The 13,686-nt window shown below is 42.4% G+C and overlaps 1 protein-coding gene across 1 annotated transcript in view; it reads right to left on the bottom strand.

The window, feature by feature from the left end:
- Positions 1 to 3,052, bottom strand: part of cd9a (CD9 molecule a) — a 46,988-nt gene extending 43,936 nt beyond the window's left edge. The window contains exon 1 of the mRNA XM_072562154.1: positions 2,669 to 3,052. Coding sequence (XP_072418255.1) covers positions 2,669 to 2,731 — 63 coding nt within the window. The 5' untranslated portion in view covers positions 2,732 to 3,052. The remainder of the gene's footprint in view (positions 1 to 2,668) is intronic.
- Positions 3,053 to 13,686: the final 10,634 nt, after the last annotated feature.

Below are 13,686 nucleotides of genomic sequence, written 5' to 3'. Positions count from 1 at the left end.
AAGAAAATTGACTTCAAATTGGGAACACTACACCACCACCCTCCCACTGAAAAAAAGACATTGTTCAACTTGTCAAAGGGACATTAATTTGCACCACTCATTACAAACAAGTAGACCATTTGCCAAAGGCTGCAACTTCTGGATTAAAAGAAAAATCACCACACAAAAATCCAGGAGTGGAGACAAGTTAGAAGATTGTTAGATACGTGACCTTCACTTTTGCTTTAGTTTAAAACAGACTATTCTCAAACACAGAACAAGTTGCATCTGTTCAGGATACTTAATATGAATTGCCTTAGAACAACTTAAGTACAAACAGACAAGATTGACATTGAGCCAAAGGCAATATTAGTAGTTAAGACTAAAAGCTTGATTTATTAGTGTTAAGTACTTTTTAAAGTGGGAGAGAGAAATGTATCATCAGAGCTTCAAAACTATTTGGTGAAGGCATTGTTGCCAATGGTGAAGCAAAGGAAATGAGGCATTTTTTTAAAGAGATCAGAGTTGAAGGAAAGATGAAGCCTTGTATGGTTTTAGGAACAGAGGAGGTTAGAAATAAACGAACCTAAGAAATTGAGTCAGGAGTACATCATAAAGCTCAAACATGCTCCATCATTTAAGTTTGACCATCTATCTCAAATCTTTTTTTGTTTTAAACCCACACCCTTGATTCCTTGAGATCCCAGAATTTAAATATTCTTCTGACTATATTTAGAAGATTCACTGCCCTCTAATATTTTAAAAAAAATCCTTCCCAGTCAGAATCCAGGAACCATTTACTCTTGAACTGTATCTTTATTCTAAATTCCTTTGTCTGGACAAATAATCTCATTTCCAGGCAAATAATCTTTCATATCCTTACCAATCACTTTCAGGATTTCAAAACATTAACACAAAGGGGTTCAATAATAAAAGGAGCCAACATAGGTCAGCAAACATAGCATTTGGAATAAAACCTATGCATTCCATCACTCCTAAGTACTGGAGAAGCCCAGGTCTGGCAGCATTTGTGAAGAGAGAAAGAGTGAGCATTGAGTCCAGTATTATTCTTTGGACTAAGAATCATTGGATTCAAAACATTAACTGTTGCTTCCCCTCAGATGTTCCCAGAACTGAATTGCTCCAGCACTTCCCATTTTTATTTCCAATCTTTTCATATCAGCATTATTTTGCTTTTGAGGGGCATTTAGTGTGTGCTAAAGCTAAGATGAGTGGCAGAGCAAAGTGTGCAGAGGACTGAAACTTTGCAGAGGAATATAGATACTTTAAGTGAGTGAGCAAAGGTCTGGCAGATAGAATACAATGTTAATAAATGTGAAGTACTATCATTTTGGTAGGAGTAACAGTAAAAAGGATTACTACTTGAATGGTAAAAAGTTGCAGCCATGATCTTATTGAATGGTAGAGCTGGCTCAAAGGGCCAGATGGCCTACCCCTGCTCTTAGTTCTCATGTTCTAAAGAAAGGTTAACCCTATAGCTGGTGAAAATTAGTTAGAATAGCTAGCTGGTTACATCAGGCAAAACCCAAGGCATGAGGGAGGGCTTTTGGGAGGGAGTTTTGGGAGAAATGGACATAGAAATTGTAGGCAATAGAGTAGAATTAGAGACCAAAAACTACATATGCTGGATTCCAAGGTAGACAAGCAGGAGGCTGGAAGAACATGGCAAGCCAGGCAGCATCTGAAGGTGGAGAAGTCAACATTTCAGGTGTAACCCCATTTGTGGGCAGCACAGTGCTAGCACTGCTGCCTCACAGCACCAGAGACCCAGGTTCAATTCCCACCTCAGATGACTGACTGTGTGGAGTTTGCACGTTCTCCCCGTGTCTGCGTGGGTTTCCTCCCACAGTCCAAAGATGTAGTCAGGTGGATTGGCTATGCTAAATTGCCCGTAGTGTTAGGTAAGGGGTAATTGTAGGGGTATGGGTGGGTTGCGCTTCGGCGGGTCGGTGTGGACTTGTTGGGCTGAAGGGCCTGTTTCCACACTGTCATATAATCTAATCAAAAAAAAGAGCAAATCACAACTTGGGTGCACAATAGCCAAACTAAAGCAATCAATATACTTCATTAGGTATACCACACTTACATAGATCATGTAATAGGTGTTGTAAAATACATGCCAAGCACAGACCAGTCCAAATAAATAAAAAAAAAGAGTTATAACTTAGGGCTTCTAAGACTGAAGAGAATTTTACACCACTTCCAATTTTCGGCCAATCCAAACTTTCCAATGAACGGGTCTTGACAGTGAACAGGTGAGGCCATGTTCTTAAATAACAGCCATGTTTGTCTTTCCCACCTCCCCCACCCCCACCCCCACCCAAAGATTTCCATCAGATACAGTACCTAACCGATTTCCCACCTCACACAGAACCACTGGAGTTAGAAAACAAATTGCAGGAACTCAGCAACGGTAAAAAAAGTTCAAAAGTTAATGAAAATGCCACATCTCACTACAGATCAAAACAAAACTGTTGGAAAACTCGACTAGATTTTAAAGCAACTTTTAAGAAAAAACAGGGATAAGGTGGGGAACCAGAAGACATGCAAACAGAAATTATTTTCTTCCACCTGCAGACCGTAATATTTGGGCAGTCAAAACTCTGTTAAACCCGAAACGACGAAGCCAAGCGCAGAGAGAAAAATAAACATAATCGGTCAAACTTACCCAGAAGAGGAAATTAAAGCCGAACAAAAGGTACTTCACACATTTCATGCCACCGTGCACCATTTTGATACTTGAGAGGGACGGGGGGGGGGGGGGGGAAGTGGGAAACGAGAGTTTTTCTTTCACAGTCGCGAAGGAGATTGGAGTTGAGGGGGGAAGGGAGCGTGGATGACTGGGGATAGTCTCCGACTGAAATGTTGTTGTTTTTCCCTGCGCTCCGAGAAGTCAGCAGACTGCAGGGAGAGAGCGCAAGCGCGGAATGCGACCTCGCCCTTGGGCTAGATTGGTCTCAGGTGTAGGAATGAAGAGAGAGAGAGAGAGAGGGAGGAACTGGAGTTTTCTCAACGTGTGAGATCCCTGGCTTTATCTCACTGTACGGCCAGGCTGTGGAGGGACATCTCAGGCTGTGGATACTGCAGCACACCCTCATCACCCCACCCCCCCCCCAATAAAAAAGCCCGTACAGTCCAATCTTTGTGTATCCCACCCACTGCTCAGATGAAGAATCAGGGCGCGGTGGTAACTGACGTCTGCAGTGGCAGCCCTGGAAATTAGTTTCCATGGAGATGTTTTGATTCTGTTCTTAGATCCGAGATGCATCATATACGAAACGGGGCTAGTAGGAAGAAATGGAAGGGAGTGGTTGGTGCGTGTGTGAGGGGGGGGGAGAGAGCGTGTGGGTGGGTAATGTAGGATTTCATTTCTGTCTGCCCCTTAGTCACGGGGAGAATCTTTATTCACCAGTGTGTCATTTACACGAAACGGTGGCTGTGTCGAAATAAGTGTCTCCATTTCGCCACCGGTGCAAATTCAATAATGCGTAAATGCGTCCGCAGCCGACTTTACACTGTGTTGGCAGTCTCTGGGTGAGGCAGCAGACAGAGTTTCTAGAGGATGGTGGCAGTGTCCACACAGCAGCTTTCTCTGCAGCCAGCACACGCCGCCCAGATACATAGAGGAGTTTCTGTTTCGGATACACTTAAAACAGTTAGCGCAAAGGGTCGAACCAGTACTTTCACTGTCTCACTGTGCTTTCAGCCATTAACATTTCATTCGGACCGGCATTATTCAAAACTGTGTAAAGCCAGCCTCCAATGTGGCTGGACAGTTGGAATCAAACATGGAAAATCGAATGCCTTCAACATCAATGTAACATCCTCGTTATTGGTAGCTGTGCCTTCTGTACACTAAGGGCCTTCAGATTTCTTTTTGCTCACTTACAGTCCACTTTCTTCTGCATTTTTGTTAGGACATTGAGGGTAGCCAAGTGCAAAGTGTTGCATGTATACGAGAATGAGAATTTCCTAGCCTGGATCTGCTCTTGTGATCACAGTATTTATACAGTCATAGAGATTTGCAGCACAGCAACAGACCCTTCGGTCCAACTCTTCCATGCCGACCATATATCCTAAATTAATCTTGTCCTATTTGCCTGCATTTGGTCTATATCCCTCTAAACCCTTCCTGTTCATATACCAATCCAGATGCCTTATAAATATTGTAATTGTACCAGCCTCCACCATTTCCGCTGACAGCTCATTCCATACATGCACCACCCTCTGTGTGAAAAGGTTGCCCCTTAGGTCCCTTTTAATTCTTTCTCCTCTCACATTAAACATATGCCCTCTAGTTTTGGACTCTGTGACCCCAGGGAAAGGACCTTGTCTATTTACCCAATCCATGTCCCTCATGATTTTATAAACATCTGTAAGGTGAGAACATCTTCCTCAGGTCTCCACACACTTGGTGTACCTCAACATTTTACAGTATGTGGTATATGGAGGCAGACCTCTATGCCTTTCTTGAGTGATACAGGGATTGAACCCCACAGTTTTGGCAGTAATCTGATAATTCAGAAGAGGAAAAATGGGGTTTAAAAATGGAATAATTGGAATTCAATGTATTGATCATATGGGGGTTCCATTTTCAAATATACAAGTCAGACAGTATATGTCATTTACAGGTTTTATTGTTCTTTCCTTTTGGAACATATTGGCATCTAGCTATATGAGCTCACCAGCCCCAGTACCCTATGTACCTGTGGAAGGGTCAAAATGTGTGGCACTGAAAAAGCACAGCAGGTCAGGCAGCATCTGAGGAGCAGGAGAATTGATGTTTTGGGCATAAATCCTTCAGCAGGACTATTTATGGAAGGGAGGAGGGTGATTTAGTCTTCATACAATCATAACAGGAACAGGGTTTATTTCAGTCTACTCCAATTGCTGTAGGTGATAAGATTGACTTCATGTACTTTAAGGAGTCCAGTCAGTCAATAAAATTGCTATACTCCGTTGTTATAGTACCTGTTATTCATGATAGTGTGGACTGGTTTTCTCTAGCAAATTCCTTAGGGGTAAAAACCAATATGGGCAGTAATGGTATTTCAAGCTACTCAGTTGGCATGCCATTTCCATACGAGTGGAGGATTTACCTGCCCTCAATCCAATTATTAGTGGATGATGGGATGTTCTAGCCAACCTCAAGGTTCCTGCAGATGATGGGATAAAAGTACAGGGCCTCGAGGCTGACTCCCAGTAGCAGGCTTGTGGAGCCAGTGCTCCAGTCAGGCTTAGAGGCCATTCTTGCATGCTTTAATGGCTGCAGGTGCAGTCACAAGATGAACTGTGGAGAGATTCCCAATACCACAAGCTTTGCTGATTGATCTGTTTTTTTTTCTCCCTTTTATGTTTGAATTGGTTGTTGTCCTCAGACTGGATGAATTGAGAAAAGTGCAAGATATATTTATCTGATCCTTTAAGGGAATTCAGCAAGTTTTTTTTATTAGGAGAGCTGAAGAGATGTCATCTCTGTTTTAGGCTGCTTTTACTCTTGGTTACCTGCGAGTCACCTCATTTGGTTCTCTACCTTTGAGAGCCTGCCCATCATACTTAATTGAGTAGTGATCCTGTTCAATGGGCATTGATCAATTTAGGGAAAATCATGTTGAGTGATTGTTTCCGCACAGTGTAGGCTTCTAACTGTCATTCAATTCTCACCGTGAAATCCTGAAGTTTATGGGGAAGTAGCTACCTGATTAAATGTATCTGAAAGAAAGACTTTCATTTGTATAGCATCTTGCATAATCACAGTCAATGAAGTGTAGTTACTGAGGAAGTGTGGGAAATTATATCTTGTTTGATTCATCAGTGCACAGCAGACTGACTATTGTTACTGATTTGCCTAGAGGCATATTGTTGGGTACAAACTGATTGCACTGTTGTTCTTCACAGTATTGTTAATGCACAGCCTATGGAGATGGACAGCAGGTTAGATTGCAGAATGTGACATTACTGAGCAATAGCTTTCTTTGTGAAACACCACCACCACAAGTGTATTTCTAGGTGACCTGAATTTAGGAGCATATAAATGTATAATGGAGAGTGTGAACACCAGAAGGCGGGGAGCTTTATGCTATCTGTGGTGTAAGACAAATTTCTCATCCTTTTATTCCTCCTCAGCTTTCTATCTAAAAGCAGATACAGGAGCATCACTGCCAATTTCGAGTTGAGGAAGGAATAAAAATGTGATCTCCACAACACAAAGTACAACAACAACTTATATTTATATGGTACATTTAATGTAGCAAAATTCCCAAAGGTGCTTCATTGGAGCATGATTAGCCAACAAAAATACACAATTGTAGAAGACATAAGGACAGGTGACTGAACACTCAGATCAAACAGACAGTGTAACAGTACTTTTAAATAATTAGGAGTACATGTAACGGAATCACAGGGAAGTACTTGGATATTCTCCAGACCAACTTTCAGTTAGTGCTTATTTGGGTATCACATTGCACCATGTTCTTTGTCTTGACATCACTCATTTAAGCTTCTTACATTTTGCAAAGCATATTGAAATCTAGGATCTTGCACCATCATCCATTCAATGAATTCTGACTAATTGTGATAACAGGATATGAGAGCTATAGCAGCCAATCTAAACACTTTACATCTTTTCCTGCAGGATGCCATGGTACATACTGCTGATTAATATCAGACTACTGGAAGACTAACTTGCTATCATCACTGAATTCTGCTCTGCCCTGTCTTCAGGAGTAGGGATGTCAAAGTCACTTAGCTTCTTTGGGTCATTCCTTTCTTCTTTCATATTTCTCTACATCCTTTAACATCTTTACTAACTGCTATTTTCTTCATAATAATCTCCATTAACCAGAACCTGAACAGGATAAGCCATGTGAAACTTGAAAGGGTTCAGAAAAGATTTACAAGGAGATTGCCAGGGTTGGAGGGTATGAGCTATAGGGAGAGGATGAATAAGCTGGGGCTGTTTTCCCTGGAGCGTTGGAGGCTGAGGGATGACCTTACAGATGTTTATAAAATCATAAAGGACATGAATAGGGTAAATAGACAAGCTCTTTTCCCTGGAGCAGAAGAGTCCAAACTAGAGGGCATATGTTTAATGTGAGAGGAGAAAGAATTAAAAGGGACGTAAGGGGCAGCCTTTTCACGCCGAGGGTGGTGCGTGTCTGGAATGAGCTTCCAGAGGAAGTGTTGGAGGCTGATATAGTTACAACATTTAAAAGGCTTCTGATGGTTATATGAATAGGAAGGGTTTGGAGGGATATGTACCAAATCCTGGCAAATGGGACTAGATTAATTTAGGATATTTGGTTGGTATGGATGAGTTGGACTGAAGTGTCTTGTTTCTGTGCTGTAAATCTCTCTGAGTCTATATAAATACTGTGACCACAAGAGCAGGTACAGGCTCGGTGACAGGTAACTTCTGTTTCCTTAAAGCCTGTCCACTATCTACAATGCACAAGTCAGAAGTATGATGGAACACTCTCCACTTAACTGGATAAGTGCAGCTCCAAAAACACTTAAGAAGCACTACACTTTCCAGGGCAAAACCACTTTCTGGACTGGCACCACATCCACCACCTTTGACATTTGTTCCCTTCAATACACAGTGGCATCATGTGTACCATATACAAGATGCACTGCACTTAGTAAGGCTCTTTCAACAACATCTTCAAAATCGTCATTACTATTTTAAAAGACAAGTGCATTAGATACATGGAAACACCACCACCTGCAAGTTTCCCTCCAAGTCACCTGACTTTTAAGTTTTATCATTATTCATTCAATGCTCTTCATTCTCTTCCTAATAGTAAATTGGATGTCCCTGTATGCCAAGCAATTTAGGAAGAAAGCCAATACCACCTTCATCAGAGCAATTATGAATGGGTAATGAAGACTGGCCTAGCGACGGCTGCATCCTGTGACTGAACAACATAAAATTATCCTGAAAATCAGTATTGGCCTCTAAAACGGATAATGGGTTCAAATCCCACACAAGAGACTTGAGTATAAAGTTAAGGATGACAGTGCTCCCCATGATTGAGGAAGTGCTGCACTGTTGAGCATGTGACCTATCAGACGAGAGTTGAAGCAGCCATTCTATCTGTCCTCTGAGATAGATGTAAAAGTCCCATGGCTCAATTTCAAGTGAACACCAGGGAACTCCCTCAGTAACTTGGCAAACTGCTAAAATAGATAATCTGGATATTATTTCATTGCTGTTTGCAAAATGCTGCTGCATTGAATATGGTGTTTCCCTGCATTGCTGTACTTCAAAAGTAATTGTTGGCTGAAAAGTGCTTGTGTGTATCCTGAGGTCAGGAAATATGATATATTACATCCATTTCTAATTTATCACAAGGATTCACAGATTATCGGATACATCGAGATGTTTTGTGTAGTAAATGGCTGGGATGGAGTCCAAGATGCATATTCTTGCAAGTAAATGCCTGTTCTCCTGGCAGCTGCCTTTATTTTAAGCACCCTTTCAGTTACAGAGGCACAAGCCCAGTTAAAGTAAACTGTTTGCAATTTTGCAAGACCAGACCACTAGATGGGCACTCCAAGTGCTGTCCATTCTATCATCAGTGACAAAAAGCACATTATTAGAATTTTAATGCACTTCAAACATTTGGATCAAACTGGGAGTGTTTCACCAAAAGTGGTCCACCTTGGATTCCAGGCTTTCGATTTCTTACAGTGTGGAAACAGGCCATTCGGCCCAACGAGTCCACACCGACCCTCCGAAGCGCAATCCACCCAGACCCATTCCCCTACACCTAACACTACGGGCAATTTAGCATGGCCAGTTCACCTAACCTGCACATTTTTGGACTGTGAGAGGAAACCGGAGCACCCGGAGGAAACCCGCGCATACACGGGGCGAATGTGCAAGCTCCACATAGTTAGTTGCCTAAGGTGGGAATTGAACACGGGTCTCTGGTGCTGTGAGGCAGCAGTGTTAACCACTGTGCCACCGTGCCGTCCATACATCTTTGTGGTGATATGCTGTGCAACTTTGCTGACAAACAAATTTGGATGAGGATAGCTTGAGCAGTATTGCTTTTATTCATTCGTGGCAAATGGGCATCATTGGCTGGGTCAGCATTTATTGCCCATCTATGTTGCCCTTGAAGGTGGTGGTGTGCTGCCTCTTTGAACAACTGCAGTCAATTTAGTGGGGGTGTACCCATAATGCTTTTAAGGGTTCCAAGATTATTGACACAGCAATGCTGAAGGAACAACGCAATGTTTTCAAGATGGTGAGTGGAGGGGAACATGTAGATGGTAGTATTCCCATCTATTCTTATTCTTGTCCTTCTTGATGGTAGTGGTTGTGAGATTGAAAGGTCCTGTCTAAGAAATATTAGTGATTTTCTGCAATGCTTCTTGTGGATGGTATACAATGCTACTACTGAATGTCAGCGGTGGAGGGAGTAAATGTTTGTAGACGTAGTACCACTCAAGTGTTCTCCATGGGAGACTGGTTAGAAAGGTTAGATCTCACAGAATACATGGAGAACTAGCCATTTGGATACAGAACTGGCTGAGTCCACTACTTTTCATTATTCATTATTTACATAAATGATTTGGATGTGAACATAAGAGGTAAAGTTAGTAAGTTTGCAGATGACACAAAAATTGGAGGTGTAGTGGATAACGAAGAAGGTTACCTCAGATTACAACAGCATATTGATCAGATGGGCCAATAAGCTGAGAAGTGGCAGATGGAGTTTAGTTCAGATAAAGGCGAGGTGCTGGTGGTGTGGTCTAGTTGGAGTTGGCGGAAGTGTTTAAAGATGACGTGTTGGATGCAGAGGCTGGTGTGGTGGTAGGTGAGGACAAGGGGTCTCTGTATTTATTCCGTTGGCAAAGTGGTGTGTTTAGAGCAGTGGATTGGGGAATGGAGATTTGATGGCAGAGGGCTGTCTGGATGATGGAGGGAGGAAAAGCACATTGTTCGAAACAGGTGGACATCTGGGATGCTCATGAGTGGAATGCCTCCTTATTTGAGCAGATGTGGCAGAGGTAGAGGAATTGAGAGAATAGGATGGAGTTTTTACAGGATATTGTTATGTCATGGTTGCAATGAATGAGTGCATGCTGAACCATTTTTGATAGTACTTTCATTTTTAAAATGCTATAGGCATGTAATAGCTGTTCCATGTTTCACCCCACCCCAGCAGTACTGACTTCCCAGTCAGATGAGCTGTTAAATATGCTGAATGTCATCCCAGATGCTTGAAGTTAACTTGACTCTGGAATACTGCCATGATCACCATAGTTACCATGGTAAGTGGTGGTTTAGCGCATTGTGAATTCAGAATGCCACATATCCAGTGAAGAAAACTAAAGCTGAAAGTCCTTTGACACGAAATTTAGAATCTTGTATGTTGGATATTCTGAGGAGTGGCTATCACAGTTGGAATGCTGCTCTGCAATTTTTTTTAATGTCGGTAATGAACTCTGCATTTCTACCTGGGACTACTAATTCAAGCTCCTTCAGAAATGTGGACTAGCTAAAATTCTTCTCTAATCCAAAATAATGAGGGAAAGTCCAACATGCCTTTTATCAGCAGTTAATGCATCATGTTCTAAGATTTAAACGTCCAGCAGTTCATTCGGGCATTTTGACAGCTGCTGTGAAAGGTTAAATATATTGGTAAGTGTAGTTAAGGCTGTCAGTGCCTTAAGGGTTTAGGGTGCCAGATGGGTAGGGGGTGCCAGGTAAATGAGGGGGTGCCAGACTGTACCCATGGAGTCTGCTATGTCTGGGATCTAATGTGTAATCCTTGTCTGCACTGTTCCAACGACTACCTGACCATCAGAATATCCACGATCTGATTTCCTAATATACTTCCCTCCCTCTTTGGGCCACTGATGTACATATGCCAAAGAATCTGATGGGTGATGTAGATTAAGTTCAACCTTCTCCCTCCCTCAACTCTCATCCCATGTTACTCCTCCACAGAGATTCTCCTCACACACAACTGAGTCACACATCTGCCATCTACAATCTCACCACAAAGAAAATGAATGCTCCCCTTTGCCTGACAGACATGCCTTTCTCCCTTTTAATGAATAATATGCAAGTTATCCCTCTATAGATGTCGCTCCCTAAATCCTTGCGGTTTGACACATTGTCCTGAGAACTTTGACATTAATCAAATGGAGAGAATCGATTTAAGAATTCTCAAAGCAGAAACCAATTTACTCAAATGGTATGAAGCTAAGAATAGCAATTGATGCATAAAAAGTTAGGACCAGGTACTGACAATCAACCTATTCCACAAGCATTGCACACAGTTGCTTCTGATCTGTGTCACTTTTAGAAAACTTACAAATTCTGGACCATAATCATACATGGTGAAACAGCAATTTATTATTTTTCAGAAACTTCATTTGGAATGTAAATTTAGAGCAATATACATTCAAAATCCTTTTAATAATACACACATAGGATAGAATCTTGTTGCGGTCTCATCTGGAAACTAGGAAATCAGCGAGCGAGACACTTAACACCTCTTTTTGGGAAGGTCCACCGAACCTCTAACCAATCAGGTAGTGGTGAGGTTAACAACAAGCCTTCCCATGAAATTGAGAACCTGAGGGTGGAAATTCCATCTACTGAGAGTTGCTGGTCAATGAGACGCTTGCCGCTTTTGTGTTTGGGAGCTACAATGCGGAAGGTAATGGTGACTATGTCTGGTAAGGTGATCACTGTGGTCCCGGAGGTAACGTTGTAGGGGTGGGGGAAGAGGAACAGATGTGCAGGAGGGTGGGCAACATGGGCATACTTCTCAGACGGCCACCCATGTACCCAATGACTCGTCTCTCAATTGGATACTGAGTACCTTTGATCAAGGACCCCACCCCAGAAGTGACAAGTTAGCTGCCTGTTGTCATTACATGATGAAAGGCCCACCCACCACAGGGTTACAACCAGAAAGTGAGGACCCTTACAGGTCATTTATTGTTTTTTCTTTGTTGTCCTATTTGCTTTTGTCTGGTTGCTTGTTGTTGACTTTCAACCCTCAATAAGAGAGTCTTCAGCTATAACACATGGGTGATTAGGGAATAGTTCTTCACAGCCCACTAATACTCAGTCTCAGGCTGGTGTACTCAATAATGTTCAGTTACTTTAGTACATTCCAGTGGAGTTGAAGCTGGCTTTTTAACCCCTGTTCTTCAAGGAAAAACAACTCACAAAGTATGCCTGCAGATTGGATTATAATCCACAATGGTGCTGGGTAGAGTAGTTGCCACAAGAGATCACAGTCTAGTCCTGTTTTGACTTGCCTGGCACCCCCATTTATGAAGGGCTGGTGTTTCATGTTCCCTTCACAGTTTGACCGCAGTATGACATTCCATGAGCTTCTCTCTCCAGATTTAGATCTGTAGCCAGTTCAAGATGTATCAGTCCTCTGTTAAAAAATGCATTTGGAATTACTTGGAAAATTTCCACAGTACTTAGGGTTCTGACCAGCATTCCCTCTAACATTCTTTTTTTGCTGAGCAGATCTCCACAGTCCGTGCTGGACCTCCACAACTGGAATTCAATACAGGTTTCCACCTCACAATGTTAATAACATTGTAAGGAACATCAGAGCACCTGTATGAACACACAGTTTAGAGGGAACACTAGTTCTAATTACAAGGAATTTTCAGAGGTTTCACCCCTAAATAACTATGAAGGTGATTGCCTGACCCACTACTGTTGTCTCAACAACTGTACCTTCTTGGATCCCTGATAAGCCCTGAAATTATACACGACAATCTCGACCTTGATTCTCTTTTTATTCAGAGCTGAAAATGTGTTGCTGGAAAAGCGCAGCAGGTCAGGCAGCATCCAAGGAACAGGAGAATCGACGTTTCGGGCATAAGCCCTTCTGGACACCCCGTGCTGGCCTCTTACCCGCCCTCGATCTCTTCAATATGCTCGAAACGTCGATTCTCCTGTTCCTTAGATGCTGCCTGACCTGCTGCGCTTTTCCAGCAACACATTTTCAGCTCTGATCTCCAGCATCTGCAGTCCTCACTTTCTCCTCTCTTTTTATTCACTCATAGGATAACAGCGTTGCTGGCTAGGCCAGCATTTATTGCCCACAGGGCAATTAATAGTCAACCACACTGCTGTGGATCTGGAATCATGTATAGGCCAGACCAAGTAAGGACAGCAGTTTCCTTCCCGAATCAAAATTAGTAAATTCGATGGTGTTTTCCTAACAATTGACAATGGATTCATGGTGATCGTTAAACCTTTAATTCCAGATTTTTATTGAATTCACATTCCACCATCTACAGTGGTAGAATTCAAACCCAGGTCCCCAGAACGTAACCTGTGATGCTGGATTAACAGTCCAACAATAATACCATGAGCTATTGCCTCCCCCTTGATGTCCTCCCTCGCCCTGCTGAAATTGATACCATTCCTCCCCCCCTCCCCACCCCCACCCCACCTCCCAAATGCATTGGTGCTGAGGCTAAGAAGCTGACACCCCCTAGTCCTGCTGGTGTCAATAACACCACTTAATGTGAACAAACCACCAGGACTATGTGGAAGCAAAGTTCACAGTCCCAGCATTGTTTGTGATGGAGGATTTGCAAAATTGGCATTCTGCAGTATTTTACATCTGGTTCCTTGTTTTTCATTAAACTTACCACGAGCAGATCTCTGGAAAATCCCCGGTAATA

This window comes from Chiloscyllium punctatum, chromosome 44, assembly GCF_047496795.1.
Source record: "Chiloscyllium punctatum isolate Juve2018m chromosome 44, sChiPun1.3, whole genome shotgun sequence".
In the NCBI taxonomy this organism is placed as follows: domain Eukaryota; kingdom Metazoa; phylum Chordata; class Chondrichthyes; order Orectolobiformes; family Hemiscylliidae; genus Chiloscyllium; species Chiloscyllium punctatum.
Note: the sequence above shows the minus strand (reverse complement) of the source record. Positions and strands in the feature narration are given on the sequence as shown.